The sequence below is a fragment of the Haliotis asinina genome, chromosome 9 (assembly GCF_037392515.1).
Source record: "Haliotis asinina isolate JCU_RB_2024 chromosome 9, JCU_Hal_asi_v2, whole genome shotgun sequence".
NCBI lineage: Eukaryota > Metazoa > Mollusca > Gastropoda > Lepetellida > Haliotidae > Haliotis > Haliotis asinina.
This window is the reverse complement of record NC_090288.1, coordinates 3,160,670-3,179,189: the sequence shown is the minus strand read 5'-3', so window position 1 is coordinate 3,179,189 and position 18,520 is coordinate 3,160,670. Positions and strand designations below refer to the sequence as shown.

The 18,520-nt window shown below is 39.1% G+C and overlaps 1 protein-coding gene across 1 annotated transcript; it reads left to right on the top strand.

Annotated features, from left to right (window-relative positions):
- The first annotated feature begins 666 nt into the window (after nt 1-666).
- Nucleotides 667-17,708, top strand: LOC137296788 (high mobility group protein HMGI-C-like). The gene is made up of 4 exons (XM_067828642.1): nt 667-1,106; nt 1,494-1,571; nt 7,727-7,771; nt 15,013-17,708. The coding sequence occupies exons 1-4, from the start codon at nt 1,014-1,016 to the stop codon at nt 15,088-15,090; spliced, it is 294 nt and encodes a 97-aa protein (XP_067684743.1). The 5' UTR covers nt 667-1,013; the 3' UTR covers nt 15,091-17,708.
- Nucleotides 17,709-18,520: the final 812 nt, after the last annotated feature.

Genomic DNA, 18,520 nt, shown 5'->3' with positions numbered 1-18,520 from the left:
TAAATTAAACACACTTCTAGTTTTTAAACAAATACCATGCAAATCGTAAATATTTGAATAATATGGTATTTCTTGAATGCACACGTAAATTTGAAAATTGTTATTGAGAGTCCGGCGTATATATTTCCAACCTCATGTACGCAGGTGCCATTGGAAAAACGTCATTCCAGGAAGAACCAAGTAAAGGCTATATAATGAAAAAATCTCAGTTAATTAATTATAGGAATTAACTCACCATGTCCAATTACCCGAATCGCTACTCCCGGGGAAGCAGGCGAAATGGCGGTGAATTGAGAAGGTCAAGTGTCCTCGATTGAGAGTAAACCGCGTAGATGGTTCTCATTGTGGTATTTCATAAATAATATCCTCATTGTTTTCGAACCCAGTTTATTTGTAACATTCGTCTCAGTTGTATAAACAATATTCAAGTACATGACAATAAATGTATTCCCCAACAAGCCTTCCTATACCCACAAAACCATGTTCAGCACCTTAACATGTAAATGGCTTTAACTTATTAAGGTTTGTTGTTTCGCTACGGAGAGTGTAGAGTAGAACTCTCGTCCTAGACGTCGGGGGTTGTATATTTTTGCAACCTGTTGCTTCTTGGCCTAAATCCGTTCGACAGGCGGCCGTGAAACCCGCTCACTGTGCTACGTCTATTTTGACTGCAGCGCCGCCTAACGAGGTCATACCGTGCCAACTGATATGGGTAACCCCCATTCATTGCGGCCGTGTTAGACGGGAAGATTTTCCCAATCGCCCCTACCCACACACCTACAGCCTCATCCCCTGGGATTACTCACGAGAAAGAGGGTTCTGTGATCACGAGACGAATTGGGGTAGTTTCATTGCGAGCGGGCGACCGTAAGAGCACTTTCTTCTGTTTGACAGCTGTCGTGGCCAGCAGTGTTTGTTGGGTAGCCGAATTGCCAGATACAGGTAACCGTCCCTCTATCGAAGCCTCAACGCAGGCGTGGACAGTTTAACCTAGTGGACACTGAGTCCACACCATGGCGGACGTGGCCGAGACGCAGGGGGAGCAGGGGGAAGAGGAGCCCCCCAAGAAAAAGAGGGGCAGGCCCCGAAAGCCTAAACCCCCAGAGGTAAGAAGATGACAATTTGAGTTAACCCTTATAGATTCCTTTACATCTGTCAATTAAGTAATCTCAGTGTAGTTTAATATAAGATGATGACATGTAAGGGATGTGGTTGTGTTTAAGACATGTATGTCTATAAAATGTTGGCAATGCACATCCATAACCTGTTTGTCGAGTACGGTTGTTTGCCTAAACACGTGTATTTACATACAATTGTTGTTTACAAACAACGTTTGCATGTGGATATTGATATTATATATACAACCTGTACAAGAAATATTTCAAACTAGCGGATTTGTTTTATTCGTGTTTTTCGAATGTATATTCATGGAAGGACCAGAAATGTCAAACAATATTAAAATTCAAAAACAAATTTGTATTTTTTTAATTTAGCCAGAAGAACCAAAGCTAAAACGGCCTCGCGGTAGGCCTAAGGGAAGCAAAAATAAAACCCCAGCGAAATCGTTACTGGTGAGTTACTTATGTTGTTGAATGAAAGTGCGATTGTTATTGTGATTGCGTAAACTTCATCCTATGACATGCAATAATATTATTACTTGAAAGTGTAAATCTTATTTTGTGGGGTTTGACAATTTGCGTGTATGCGCATGTTAGCTCAATCGTGATGCCATATATTGTAGTACCTCTGTACAAATACTCACTCTATGTGTGACACAAATATACATCAATGGGCGTGATTTGAAGACTGTCATACAAGGATGAATGTATACATTATATAACAATATTTATGCTAGATCAGCAGTATAACACTCCGTCATCGCACAGGCCGACCCTCACGACCATCAAGCCGTTAATACGCCTCGCGGACCGCTGTGTATGGTATGTGTGTGTGTGTGTGTGTGTGTGTGTGTGTGTGTGTGTGTGTGTGTGTGTGTGTGTGTGTGTGTGTGTGTGTTAGTGCGTGCGTGTTAGTTCTTGTTTGGTTTTTATGTCTATTTCAATTTATCACTATAACCCGTTACCTTAGTGACTTAAGATCACGTCTTATTAATGGTGCCTTAATGTGAACAGCAGTCTATATAAGAATGTTCTTCAAAGCTTTATGAACACTGTATATTGTCAACAGCTACGTTTCCATGTCACCATGCAGATAATATTTGTGTATATCCGTCATACTACTTGTTGAGCTTTAAAAACAAAACACGTGTGCCCAATTCCATTTCGCACGGAATATCTAAGCAATGCGAATTCTTTAGCCGTATGATAACAATTATGGACGATCTGTACTAATTTATTTCAACGTGTCAGCAAAGTTCACTGACCGCGGTACGTTTTGCTGGCGTGCTTAACGTCGCAGTGAAGTTTGTTCGACGCCTCGGAATTCGTCGATGCGACCAGCATTTGTTTAGGGATGATCTCGGTAAAGTCTCGTTTGCAGTGTAGTTTCTTCCATCGCACGCGAAACTCAACCTTTAATGCACCCACTCATCAATGGCCTTGTACCCACCAGCGCATCTTGTGAATGACTTATAATGCACTCTCCTTGGCGGGATGTTTTTCGACCCTTTTTCGAGGAATGCTATTCTTAAGCCTGTGGAAAGTGGGTTGTACCCCCATGTGATTGTTGGTCATGTGCTGGCTATAAAGAGAGACCCACGTGCTTGATATGTGGTGGGTGGGCGGGAGTGGTTGTAATGACGGGAGGGGGTGGATAGAAGCTGTGTAGGGTAGATGGGGGTGGCAGTTGTCTGTGTGCTGTCAGCAGTGGCGATGTGTATGACGGGCGCATGTGGTGTAACATCACACCGACCAGCTAGCATGTCGCTTTTAACAAAGACCGACACACTTGTCAACTAAGATGCAATACAAGCACAGTTTGTATATTGATTAGAAAACTTTCGGCAGGTGCTTGTCTGTCTGCTTAGATATACCGGCGTGATGTATTTTCTCCCCATAATAAAAAAGAGTTGCATGAGCTTTGTAAACTCGAGTTGACGCAGGTGTATTTAAAACGTATTTGTTAAGTCATAAAAGTGCTTTTGAAATATTTTTAATCGGGTAGCATGCAATGCATTCGTTTTTGTTAGTTTATGAATGAATTACACAATCTAGCGATCACTACGAACCTACTTGACGTCCATTATCACATGCAAGATGTTATGTCGTATGCTTAGCAATGTTAAACAAGCAGCATCGCTGTTCATACCGCTCCGTACATAACTATCACTTGCTGTTATTCTTTACTCAACAAAATATATTAACTCTGATAAACAATTCTCTTGGACACTTCGGGTTATAATTGGTTTATTTACCCAATTCGTAAAACCGGCGAGATTTGTGCAAACTGTATTGTGGTTCTGATTGCAGATTGTTTCGATACGACAGTAAAATGGAAATACGCAAAATGAGCTGGAAATATTTAACCTTGGAAATTAATAGATAAAAATGTATTCATCAATACACAATCATGTGGATCCGAACTTTGCTTTTGCGTTCTAGAAGTAAAACGATTATGTAGCGTTCCTGGAAGGAAGTTTGGCCGGTCTTAAGGGGTATACCCCGGTGCTGGAGCGCATGTATTCGCCATTACGAAACACGTTCTTTCCCTCAAATGCATTCCATTTGTCTCCGTTGTGCATGAACATACGCATTATGGGGTGTTACTAGGTCAAGTAATCTTGCTATGTGATAAACCGAACAAGGAAACTTTAAGTCACGTGATGTTGAAAAAAAGGATTTCTTAACCGCTTTCTGCGATATATCTGGTTTCAAACAGCACACAATTTCGATGATATCGGGTGACTATTTCAGGCTGCGTAAAAAGTCTTTTTATTTCTCGAGTCAGCCTCTTTTATCTGGACTTCCATATACCGGACATTTCACACAGAACGATAAAATTCTGACATATCTCAACTTATTGCCCTACTGTCAAATCTCCGTTTTTAACACGAGAGAACAAAAAAAAACATAGACTATAAGTTCTTTTATGGGTATATCTTATTACGATGGCAGATTTAGATCAGAAATAAGAGAAAAGGGATATCTTTGCGACCAACAGAACAGATAAGACTGAAAATTATGCAGCGCAGTTCAGACCAGAACCAGCCTACATAAGGACAACATCGTTGCCGAGTGACAAAGTCGCTGCACAGTGCTGGAATCGTACCTGTGATGCACTTAACTTGTCCAAAGTGACGATGTCTTAATTGGTGATTCTAGGGTTGTTTGAGAGTGGGATTTATGAAGGGTTGAACTCGAAACCCCTTTTCCGCTCATGATCCCCATTCATCGTTGACCACGGTTTATCAACGTATACATAGATCAGCAGCCATTGTGGCCACCCGATCGTTAAGGATCAATCACAGTAGCACGACTGTAACTGTCAGCCAAACGTACGTACACATTTTGACATTCCAAAATCATTCCCAACCGTGACCTGTGAAACTCGACCCAATGTTCCTTGTGGCGTCATCTAAACGTCATCAGTAGGTACCCATTGATGCGGTACATGTATTAAAGCCTGTGATAACGGAATCAAACACAACACCATCCTACCACCATTTTCTTCTTATGACACCATCATACATGGACGTATACTTTCTTTTATTCAGCAGTTTATATAAGACGCGTATATCTATATAAACCATCCTATGTTTTAAAACAGGTTCATGAATTCAAACCAAATATTTTTTGCCTTTTTTCTCAACCAACGAGCATCAGGTATTTTACCAGTATTTTCGAATTATTACTGATCGAATTATTTAAAAACTGTTATTATAAGACTTGGGTGATACGTCTATATTCTTAGTATGTGATAAACGTGCTCACTCGTCTCGCCAAAGACCCTGGTTCGATTCTCCAAGTGTGTGAAGTCCATTTCTGATGTCCCCCGAAATATTGTTGGAGTATTGCTAAGACTGGCGTAAACCAACCTCACTCTCTCACTGTATAGTTCATAAATTAAAACTGAAAAAAAACATACTCGGTCCAATTCATTTCAATATTCTAAATGTTTCAGGCAAAAAGGATTTGAAAATAACATTCTTCCTTCAGTTCGGAATGGTTATTTATGTCTCAAAGTTCTTGCCAGATTCCCATCTTTTGGTCGATGCATCCAGTGGAGCAACGGGTCGTTAAGTTGAAATGCAGAATTGTGTCTCACATATTTTTTCAAACGTTGAGGGGGTGGCAGCTCAACCCTTGTGACAGTGTGATACATAAGCGAAATACAGAATGTTTTCAAACTTTTGTACGCCCACGCAAATAGCTGAGGGCGAGGAATCTCGCCGAGTACTGCAGTAAGGGTGACGTTAGGTGTATGATGGGCAACCACAAGCAGGTGACGGTAGTCTTGGATGTCAATGTGTAGATATATCACTCACGGCCAAGGTCGGCTGATTGAACTGAATGAAATGCTTGAAGCTTTACGACTCATGCATGGATGACACTTGAGGACTATGAATTGAAGAAAGCTTGGCTTTCTGCAACGCCTGTTCAAGATCTGTGATACGTATATACTAAATAAGAAGAGTTACGATTATGAACAATTTCGGTGATATTTTGTTAAATTATGTTGTCATTATACATTCCAAAAATATACCGAAAATATATATGATCCGTAACTTTTTTCTTTAGTATAAGGGAAACACACACACACACACACACACACACACACACACACACACACACACACACACACACACACACATATATATATATATATATATATATACCACGCAGCGAGAGGAGATGAAAAGTGACCCAGTGAGCGGATAGAGTCACATCACCGCAAGACGCACATAACTGCGTTAACATTCCTAAAGACGGAGCTCAGTAGTTCTATGGTTAGTGTTTACTTGTCCCGCCTCAGACCCAGTTTTGTTCTACATGGAAACTACTTACGGACCACGCTTATGCGGGCTGTCGTCATTACTGCTTTGTATATGTGAGCAAATATGTTTTTACGCCAATGTTAATATCTCAGTAAGAACATAAACATGGACTTCATATATTGTATATAGGGAATATAACCGGAACGTAATAGTGACAAGCGAACTCTTTGACTGCTTGCACCTAACCGACCATGTTCCATTGTCCACAGGGGAAGCTCGTTAAACACTTGATATCACTTCTTGATACCCATATAGCACAACAGTTCGTTAAACACTTGATATCACATCTCGATACCCAAACAGCACAACAGTTCGTTAAACACTTGGTATCACATCTCGATACCCAAATAGCACAACAGTTCGTTAAACACTTGATATCACATCTCGATACCCCAACAGAAAAAACATTTCGTTAAACACTTGGTATCACATCTCGATACCCAAACAGCACAACAGTTCGTTAAACACTTGATATCACATCTCGATACCCAAACAGCACATCTCGTTATGCGCCTTGAACCAAGCTCTTGGTACCCAATTCCTTACGCTCTTGGTAGCACAGCTACGACTTTGTACGGGTTCGATCCTTATGGTTTTCTGCTTACATTTAAATGTACTTGTCTTGACTCAGAGAATAACATATCAGGATACTGTTGTAATCAACAAGTGGTGTAAACAACAACAGTCTATATAAAGGGGTGGGAGTTACAACCGCCATGACACTATGAACGCTGTATGCTACAAAACTCAAAAGTACCAACCTTACATGGCCATAACACCTTAAATACAGTCAGATGAAGAACAAGTGCTATTCTCCACATGGGAACAGTGTGTGAAGCCAATTTCTAGTGTTCCCCGTCTGGAAATTGCTGGGAAAATGCAAAATAATTGCGCGTCATACTCACTCATCCACTCACAAGAAAACGCAAAATGATTTATTTGAAGTGAATACGAGATATATTTCATTTCAATCTTTGTATTGCACTGATTCGGGTATCATTTATCTTCAGTGTCTCTGCGGTTGAGCGACTCGTGAAGATCCGGGGTAGAATAGGTCTCTAGCAGCCCATGCTTGCCACTAAAGGCGACTATATGCTTGTCTTAAGAGGCGACTAATGGGATCGGGTGGTCAGGCTTGCTGGCTTGGTTGAAACATGTCGGTTCCCAGTTGCACAGATCGATGTTCATGCTGTTGGTCACTGGATTGTCTGATCCAGACTCGATTATTTACAGGCAAGTTCTCGTCCGAATACCACAACCACAGCATTTTTTATCACTTTTTTACCGCTGATAAGTCGGTAATGTCGTGCGTATTTTGTAGCAAATATGGAAAATACAAATGAAAAATGTTTCAAAGTTGAACTGACAGAATGTAAATTCTGAATTACTTTTCATCTTATTTCTTGTGTGAAGGGGCGGCAGGATAGTTTTGTACTTAAAGCGTTCGCACGTCATACCGAAGACCCGGGTTCTATTTGCCCATTGGTACAACGTGTGAAGCCCTTTTCTGGTGTCCCATGCTGTGATATTGCTGGAATATTGCTGAAAGCAGCGTAAAACTCACTCACTCACTCTTGTATAACGTTAAGAGCGAGATCTTCCATTGGTGCTCCGAATGAGCGTGACATTCAGATATGTCGAATACTAGAAAAGTGTCGTTATGACTATATCCGACTCAATATGTACAACCTGCTATTTCACTATATATTCACACAAATCACGCTTCTAAATACCTGACAAATTTATAAAGAAATGTCCGTATTTATTTTTCAGAGAATGAATATACCAAAGAGACCGCGCGGACGACCAAGGAAATATGTAAGTGTCTCACAGAATACATAACTCGCAAACATGCAACTTGCAAAGATAGTTTTATAGATTATGTTGTAATTATTACAACCCTCAGCGGAACACTGGGGACAGACGATAGTTTGCAATTTAATGCATGGCGTCCTCGGCAATATACCAGTTATATGACGGCAGCGTCTCGATAATAGAGTCTGGATCAGACGGACCAGTGATAGATATAACGGAAGGATGAGAGGACATGTAATGAACAAGGAAAAGAATGTCTCAGTTTAGGTAGAATGCGAAGAGCCTTCTCTGTGTTGTGTCGTGGTAAATGATGCTTAAAGAACATGTATAGAGTTACAGTGTTTGAAAAGGGTAGTTGCGTGGTTTTTGGTCGTTGTTCATACTGTCGACCTCTGGGTTCCCAGAGTTAGATGTTAAAATCAAGTTCTCAGCTGAAATAACGCTCTGCATTCGTAACTACTCGTCCCTTTCCGTAACTTTCAGTTGTTACGAATGAACGCGCCTGTTGTTAAACTCGTTCACAGATTCTCGGAGAACCACAGTTTCGTAGATCTCATGTCAACACTTCCGTTCCTCAAGAGGCATTAAAAGGGGAAGAACTGCGAATGCAAACTTATGACTGCTGGGAATCTGAACTGCTAATAAAACAAACGCTAGAATATTCATGTAGGCAATTGGCTGGTTTTAATCCTCTGGAATATGTCTCTTGTTAGTCTAAATGGGCCTATTATGTAAAGTGAGTCATAACTGCGTGAGATGAAAGGGAGGGGATTTTCCCGACATGGCGGGCTGTGTTTCACAGTTAGTGAGGGGGCGGTAAGTAATACTGTAAACTCGTAGTACAACATCACGACCTACTGCACGTGTCTTCACTACGTAACTCAGTAACTCACACTGGATCTGAATTCGGAGATTTTACATGGAAGTGTTTCGTGTATGTGTTTCTAGTTAAGAATTTATAACCGCAGTGACTGCATCATGACTTTCTGGTTTTAATTATGGAGTGAAATGGAATTAATTTGTATATGAATTAAAATATACATTTATAGTATACGTATATTGTATGTAGTGAGCTTCGCATACATGGTAGCCTATTCTTTAAAGCGTTCGACCCGGGTCGATTCCCAAAACGGGCCCAGTGGGTGCAGACAGTTTCTGGTGTCCCCGGCCGTGACATTGCTGGAATGCTACTAGAATCGGCGTACACGTATATCTATACTTACTGACTGACTTTAGCATATGCATAGATTCTGGATTGTTCTTTCTCATCTTGCCTTAATATGTTATTTCCTTTGGTCAATTCCGTCATTAAGCATGAATGCATATCTATCTATCTATCTATCTATCTATCTATCTATCTATCTATCTATCTATATCTATCATCTGTCTGTCTGTCTGTCTGTCTGTCTCTCTGTCTGTCTGTCTCTCTCTTTCACCTCTAACCAATCACGTTAGAGGTGATGGTGTAATTGTTTTGTCCAGTGATGTCTTTTCTTCTAATAATCAGTATATTTGATTTAATGTTTTTTTAATATCAATAAACTTTAAAATTATTTGTGTGTGGAGTAATTTCACATGTCACTGGGGTAGCCTAGTGGAAAAGGCGTCCTGTCACCTGAAGACCTGGGTTCAATTCCCCGCATGCGTACCAGACAGCCCATTTCTGGTGTCCCCCGTCTATATATTGCTAGAATATTAATAAAAGTGGCGCAAACCTACTCATTGTCAAATATCACAATTTGGCGGCACTAATAGGCATAGAAAGACATCACAATACTCATATACAGGTACACACACAAATATACACCTGGAAATTAATCAAGCAACACCCCAATTTTTTCTATTGGAGCAACTTTGAAGTGTTCTGACAATCAAAATATGCCGGGTTGATATAGTTTGACACTTTTTTATTCAACAGACGATCTCTGACAAACAACTTAAAGGGAAAAAGTATCAAGACTTTGCTTTATTGCAACGAAATCCAAATTCTTAAAACTGTCTTAAATTCATGAAAAAATGGACACAATTTACTATTCATCCACAGACGTTGTTGTCAGGTGTATTAACACAAATGTCACATGGAAAGAAAGAACAGTCATCTGAGAGTCTGCACACCGACTTTCATCAATATCTAGTGTGTCCTCCCTGCGCACGCACCACCGATTCCAGACGCCTCCTCATTCCTTGGATGAGTCTCCGGATCTGATTCTGGGGGATCCTGTTCCACTCCTCATGCAGGGCAGCCGTCAATTCGTTGAGATTATGGACTGGTGGGTCTCTCTGCCTCACACGACGGCCAATAAAGTCCCACAAATGTTCAATGGGGTTGAGGTCAGGGCTCATGGCAGGCCATGGAATTCTGTCAATTGCATTTTGCCGCAAAAAATCATTTACAGCATGCGCCCTGTGAGGTCTAGCATTGTCGTCCATAAATATGGGTCTCGTTGCCAGAGGATGGTTCTCAAAATGAGGTACCACAGCCCTGTCAAGAACCTCCTGTTGGTAACGAACACCGTTAAGGTTGCCACGGATGGTAATGATATCCAACTTGCAGTTCATGGAAATGCACCCCCATACCATAACGGAACCTCCCCCAAAGGCCACAGTCTCCTGGATGTTCCGTGGAGCCATTGCTGTGTTCCTCTGCCTCCAGACCCGAGTACGACCGTCCACCATGTGCAGCAAGAACCGGCTCTCATCTGAGAAATGGACCTTCCTCCAAGAGGCAATGTTCCAGTGCAAACGGTCATTACACCAGGCCAGTCGGGCTGCCTTATGGGCTGGAGACAGTCTGGGTCGCTTGATTGGCCTCCTTGCCCGGTATCCTGCAGCTTTCAGACGATTCCGAACAGTCCTGTTCGAGATGGGTCTCCCTGGAAGCCACTCCTGTCTCAACCGAGAGCTCGAGTCGAAGGACCTGCGCCGTACAAGTCTCAGTAAAGCTCTGTCCTCCCGGACTGTGGTCTTCCTGGGTCTTCCTGGTCTAGGCAGGTCTTTAACTTCATTAGTGGCCCGGTATTTTTTCAAAAGTTTTGAAATTATGGAATGATGTCGTCCGATTTGAGTCCCGATTTGTCTTAGAGACATACCAGCATTCCTCATGCCGATTATTTGCCAACGAGTGGCCTCTGATAATTTCCTACGTGCCATGACATTGAAATGAATGAAAAACCGAATGCAATCGACAACCTGCGCTTGTAAACACCCCAGGGAAAAAGTGCATTTTTCGAAAGTTGAGGTTAAAGCAATGCACGTGCGCTGTGCAAGCTTCACGCGCGTCATATCAACCCATGAAAAGCTCATGCTGTATGTCAATACATCAAAATTGAATAATCAATCATCAAAATTACTTCGTTAAACTTTGTTAAGTTTTTATGTGTCTTTGAATTTGGTGTTGCTTAATTAATTTCCATATGTATATATATGATAAAAGTGAAAGCACAAAACTATCAGGAACAAAACATTAAGATCACAGTTACCCCCAAAACACGATCGGATGTTTGCCCTGTGTTTTCCAAAGAAATGTTTTGTTAATTCAGGAATCTAGACTTTTAAAGTTAATCATAGCTTTTTGGTCCATCGGCCTTAGTCAAAATACTGAAAGGTTCGTTTTCAACTCTTAAACTCAACTTCTATCGATCACTGAAATATTTTAAAAAATGATCTCTTTAATATCTTAAATCCGGTCAACAAAGAATGTTTGAGAATTACAGACATCTATCGAGAGATGTTTCAGAGTAAAGGGGGTTTATAGTTATTATTTCATTATTGTAATCCGAACTCGATGTAAACTGTAACCTGGACTGTCTCACTCTTTGCCCACACTGGACGATGCTGACACCGAGGTGATGGGTCTCCTGACCAGTGTCATACGACACGCTGATCTCTTGACCTCGCGGTAGTCCAGGGCCCATGAGAGGTCATTGGGTCAAGAAGTTGAATAACAGGTGCTTGCTCTCAATGTAGCGTGACACTAACTTGGAGCTTTCCGACTACCATAATTTACACGGCCTCTTGGTATTTGCCCAATTGAGCTTGTTATCTTGAGCAGTGAGCCCCCTACAAATGTTTGGTAGTGTTTGTAAGTGTATAAATGGGAGTTTAGTGGCCCCTCTCTGGAAAGTGAGCCGTGAAGACGCTTTGATGTAGCGTGTTTGATGTTTTGTGATATATGTTTAAAATTAGATGGTCCGGGTTTAAGGTTACTCTTCTGTGATGGGGTTACTTGCAAATGTTTCTAGGAAGTGCTTCTTGTTGTTGTTTCAATGCAATAAACAAAGGATTAATGGAATGGGTGGAGACGGGGAAATGGGCGACATTATATCTAAAATTTAGATATAGCTTTCATTTTGCATTTTGGGGTTTGTCATTGTATCTTGGAAATAAATAAATAAATAAATAAATAAATAAATAAATAAATAAATAAAATAACACAGATAACTGAAAGCTGTACACTGCACTGTGAAATATATGCATGGTTTTGTTTGTTGTTTAATGCTGTAGCAATATTCCCGCAATATGGAGGCGGTCTGTAAACAATCAAGCCTGGATGACACAATCCAGTGATCAACAACGTGAGCACCAAACTACACAATTAGGATACAATGACATGCGTCAGCCAAGTCAGGAAGCCTGACCACAATCCCGTTAGTTGCCTCTTACTGACAATCAATTCCAACCCCGATTCTCACTGATTGTTATAATTGTTAAAATTATATGGGCAGGTCTCAATCTGATGATAATAACATGCAATAGAGATACAATGTATAATAACAAGCGACAGAGATACAGTGTATAATAACATGCAATAGAGATACAATGTATAATAACATGCCACAGAGATACAGTGTATAGTAACATGCAATAGAGATACAGTGTATGACATGCCACAGAGATGCAATGTATAATAACATACCACAGAGATACAATGTATAATAACATGCCACAGAGATACAATGTATAATAACATGCCACAGAGATACAGTGTATAATAACATGCAATAGAGATACAGTGTATAATAACATGCCACAGAGATGCAATGTATAATAACATACCACAGAGATACAATGTATAATAACATGCCACAGAGATACAATGTATAATAACATGCCACAGAGATACAATGTATAATAACATGCCACAGAGATACAATGTATAATAACATGCCACAGAGATACAATGTATAATAACATGCAATAGAGATACAGTGTATAATAACATGCAATAGAGATACAGTGTATAATAACATGCCACAGAGATGCAATGTATAATAACATACCACAGAGATACAATGTATAATAACATGCCACAGAGATACAATGTATAATAACATGCCACAGAGATACAATGTATAATAACATGCCACAGAGATACAATGTATAATAACATGCCACAGAGATACAGTGTATGATGAATTTATCATTTTGTAATTCATGTCTTGATAAAACAGACTATCCCTTAACACAACATGCTCATGATATAACAAGTACATCTGTAAAATATGAAATCTTTTTACAAACATAATGTTCATTCTTCAGATATATGCATCATTCAATCATTTTGTAATATAGACTCATCTATACTGATTAAATTATATATCAGTGTGCTCACAACACCCATATTTTTCTACTAGGTATTAAGTTTCAACACAACAAAGCAGAAATGTAAGAAAATAACTATAAGAAGTGATGAGACCTTTAAAAAATGTTTAGGTTCAAATTACCCGACTAATCTATGATTTCTGGTGCTGATCCAATTTTTGAACTGTATGAATAAAATAAACATTCAGATATCAGTGTATTTTCTGGCACTGATGGACGTTGGTCATTCTGATAGAGGAAGTACATACTCAAGGGACTGTGTATATTGATAGAATGTAAATTAGAAATAGATTGTCCAATAAACTGTCTCTTTACAAAGGATCAAAACACCAATCATTTTAAGGGGCACACACAACCACAGGACCACACATTTTGAGAAAAATGCAATATAAGAATATGTACTTGGATACAAGATTTTACAAATTATTGATGAAGAACAGTTTACTGAAACTGGATATATGCTTAATAACAAGTACATGTATTGCACATAACGCTTGCCTTAAATCACAGTACATGCACAGTCTAAAATCAGCCTGTGTGATGGTCAAATAACTATACACAAATATGTATGGTTTGGGTATGAATGGCTTTAAAAATGGAGGTTGACGATCATAGGTATGCTCTACTTCTTGCCATGTGTATATATTGAAATGGTGTGTTTGTGTGACAGATAAAACAGAATTTTAAAATAAACTTGTGCTTGCACAGTGCAACCAGCCAAGGGAGACAACTTTCAGCTTGCATAAGCATTTTTGGGATACTGGGATTGATACTGATCAATACTAATTGTGAGGTACCCAATGAAAATAAAACCACAACATTAACTAGGCTATATAATAAAACCTGTATATTTTCATTGGGAGTTTTGGTTCAATATTTTACCATATGTATGATTATATTTTACCATACATATGACTACAAGTTATATGTTCAGGACAACAAAATACGCATGATATTGGTTCAATATTTTACCATATGTATGATTATATTTTACCATACATATGACTACAAGTTATATGTTCAGGACAACAAAATACGCATGATATTGGTTCAATATTTTACCATATGTATGATTATATTTTACCATACATATGACTACAAGTTATATGTTCAGGACAACAAAATACGCATGATATTTTACATGGTGTAGTGATGAGAATTGTGGAGCTTTTGATAGCTATAATGTCTGTTCGGGGAGGTAATACTACATTCAGGTATCTCACACATGTGGAATAACTCTCCTTTAAACCATCCCAAGTGGACATTAATGTCTGGAAGAGCCACTGTGTTGACAGTTGGAGACAGTTGTTAACATGACAAGCCCTGTTTGTGTAGGCTGGATACGAGTGCGAGATGTCATACCTGCAGGAGTCTTTTATATGAAATTATGATTAATAGGAAGATTATTAAAGATGTGTATTTGAAATGTCTGCTAAACCTGGGAGACTAGTTTTGTTTTTAATAGGATGAACCAAGTTTTATTTTTATTAAAATGAAATTGCAGGTTAAAAGAATTTTGAGGGTAAAAATTATTTCTAGGAGTTTTTCCTTTCTCTGTTATTGTTTACTGTGCTGAGTTGTGTCCCTTAGTTTAGTCCTCACTCACTCTCTGACATTTATGATTATAACTGCAATTGTTGTAGAGGGAAGAGGAGGAGGCGAAGACGTCACCACCGCAGCCCGAGAAGCCATCGCCATCAGATGAGGCAAGTTCTCATTGATGAGCAGTGTGTCAGTGCCCGGTGATTCTGTAGCAGACGACCACAGAACTATGACCACGACATCACAACCATCAACACAGAATTATGACTACCACATCACGAACAGCAACACTACCATGTTACAACCAGAGCCACACTAGCACGTCACAACCAGAGCCAAACAGAACAATGACTACCACATCACAGAGCCACACAGAACAATGACTACCACATCACAGAGCAACACAGAACAATGACTACCACATCGCAAACAAAACCACACTACCATGTCACAAACAGAGCCACACCACCACGTCACAAACAGAACCACACTACCATGTCACAAACAGAGCCACACTACTACATCACAAACAAAACCACACACAGCTATGACTACCACGTCACAAGCAGAGCACCACAGAGCTCTGATTACCATTGCACAACCAGAGCAACACAGAACAATGACTACCACATCACAAACAGCAACAACTTAACAAACGAAGAGGAGTTAATAGCAAAACACAGCAATATGGAGGACTGAATGAAAAGCTACTGATGTTCCAGAGCAAGTTTTGAAAACTAGTATCATCCGCCATCTCCAGCTAGCATTATCCAAGAGGAATTCCAGAGAGACTGAAGATGGTGGTTACTATTTCAAATTGATCGTCATCTTTACTGAAATTTTGATGGAAGTAAGGTATTGGCATATTGTGAGCACTTCACAGGTTTCTAGATACTGCCAATGCTCATAACGTGAGATGTGGTCAATATGCAGTGTAGTTTTGATTCATCAAATAATTATGAATTATGTACATGATGTATATATACCTCACACAAATCAACACCCTGACTGTACATGAATTTTGTGTGAACACCAATTTCACCTTATACTAAACAATGGACAGAATAGAAGGGTGACATATTGTGACATGTCTTACAGAGGAATACTTTTATTCTGCTTCTTGCAATGTACTAGTGGTCTGTTTGTATACTGATTGGTGAGAATACTTGCTTGCCTGCTGGTAACGCCTGAGGTTCAGTTTGTTCATTAAAAATAGAGTCAAGACTACTAAATGTGTGATTGTGTTCGGGAAAATGTAGTGTATGTACAAATATGCAGTATTGCTGATGAGAGTGTGTACCCAGTCCAGGCTGTAGTATCTAGACAGAACTGGGAGCATCCATCATGTTAAATAAATAGATTGTACTTATGAAATCTGTAATTATGAATGGATGAGTTTCAATGGCATCAGAGTATTGTCATGTTTGTGAATGCTGTGCTGTGGAATAAATATATACACACTCACAGGTTGTCTAGACTTTCATACACGAAAACATTTTAACATAAATACACAGTTTATATGGAACTCAGGTTGTGTATTTGAAAACTAAGTTTAAAATCCATATATTGTGTGTCTCTATGAATTAAACTCATTTCAAAATTTTTCTTTCAAGCTTGGGGCCATTTTCTGAATGATCCCAGCACAGCTACCATTACAAATGTGTATACAAGATACAAAGTTATTTCAGTGATGCTACAACTGCCAGGTGATAGAAGTCTAGGAAACACTGTTGTTTGCTTGGAGGATATATTGCCTGAATATGTCTGACCTATGTCTCACATGTCACATGTCAGTATTTTACAATAAATATTAGTATTGCCGGTACATGTATAAAGTTGCTTGTTCACAGCATCCGAAAATGTGGGATGAATGCTGTAGGGGACAGATTGTGCATTGTTACTTTTGCAAATGTTCAAAACATTTTTACAAAACTGTTGCAGTAGTTGTTGTAACTTGTACCACTGTTGCAATAGGTGGAATAACTTGTACCACTGTTGCAATAGGTGGGATTACTTGTACCACTGTTACAATATGTGGAATAACGTGTATCACTGTTGCATTAGTTGGCATAACTTGTACCACTGTTGCAATATGTGGAATAACTTGTACCACCGTTGCAATAGGTGGAATAACTTGTACCACTGTCCCAATAGGTGGGATTACTTGTACCACTGTTACAATATGTGGAATAACGTGTATCACTGTTGCATTAGTTGGCATAACTTGTACCACTGTTGCAATATGTGGAATAACTTGTACCACTGTTGCAATATGTGGAATAACTTGTACCACAGATGCAATAGTTCTTTTACTTTTTATTAACCCCCAAATAGTACTCTACATGAATTAAAGCCAAACACATCCTACATTTCTTCAGTTCTGTTTTCACAGGATGAAAAACATTTAAAATCCGATATAGATATGTATATCTAAGTTCTGACAGACAGCAAGTTTATGTCCACTGAAACCAGTGCAAAATTGTAACTTGTAATTGACCTTTTGTTGTCATCTCATGGACAGTCAATTACTTATCATACCATGGATGACTTTGGTGGAATCAATTACTCACAGTATAGGAGGCAGCTGCATTTACAACACAGCTTACAGCACACCTCTAGTTTGAAACAACTTATACTTAGGCAATGGTGATGTGACCGCAAGCTCTACTGTATTTATTGACAACCCAGTGAGGGGCTTTTGTAACCATTGCAAGGGGAGATAATTTTCAAATATTCTATGCTAAGGTCAGACCAATTTTATATCTTTATTTTACAGATTTGTCATAAAAAAAATAAAGGCAGGAGGGAAAAGAAGCTAAGAATAGCATCACCAGTCAAAGTAATATTCCTTTTAAATACTTAGAGTATTTTCCTTGTGGCAAATTATAAACTGTATATAGGGCAAAATACAATTAAAACAAATTTCTTTTACGTTTACATTTTGGGTCAATAAAAACATTAGGATTTTATTAATTGAGTGGAGAAATTTAATTTTGATTGTTTTTCTCATTCCTGAAAAAATATGACCTAAACAAGAACAAGAACTAAAATTGATCTGACCTTAAAAGCAGTCCTTCACATTTTGAGACTGCAGATCAACCAAATATATAAAATCAACTAAATTTATAAATGCAATGCAATGTATGATGTGACATTTTAGTTACACCCACATTTTAAGCATGGATGTATGTTTACATACAATATGCATTTTTTGCCTGAAATGGTAGCATTTATTGCTATGTTATTGCAATAGTTGTGCCTTGCAAGAAGACATTGGTGCTCATTATGAACAATAGGATTACATGTTACCACTTGTGTTCACAATAATGTAAAAAACTTGCATCTCATTATCATCATAAACAATATTTTAGTATGCTAAAGCCAGTGTCATAGACAGAGGATCAGAGGTTATTGATGTGGAAATGTTCTGAAAATGATGACACTCCCTTTTTTCATGGCCTTTCTGGAATAGATGTTCAACTTTACTTGTCCCTCATCAAGATACTGTAACATCTTTCATAGGCGGATCCAGGAATTTTCAAAGGGGATGTGGGGGATGGTATGTGGGGGAGGTGGCAAAGCACAACTTTAAGTTCAATGTGGTTTTTT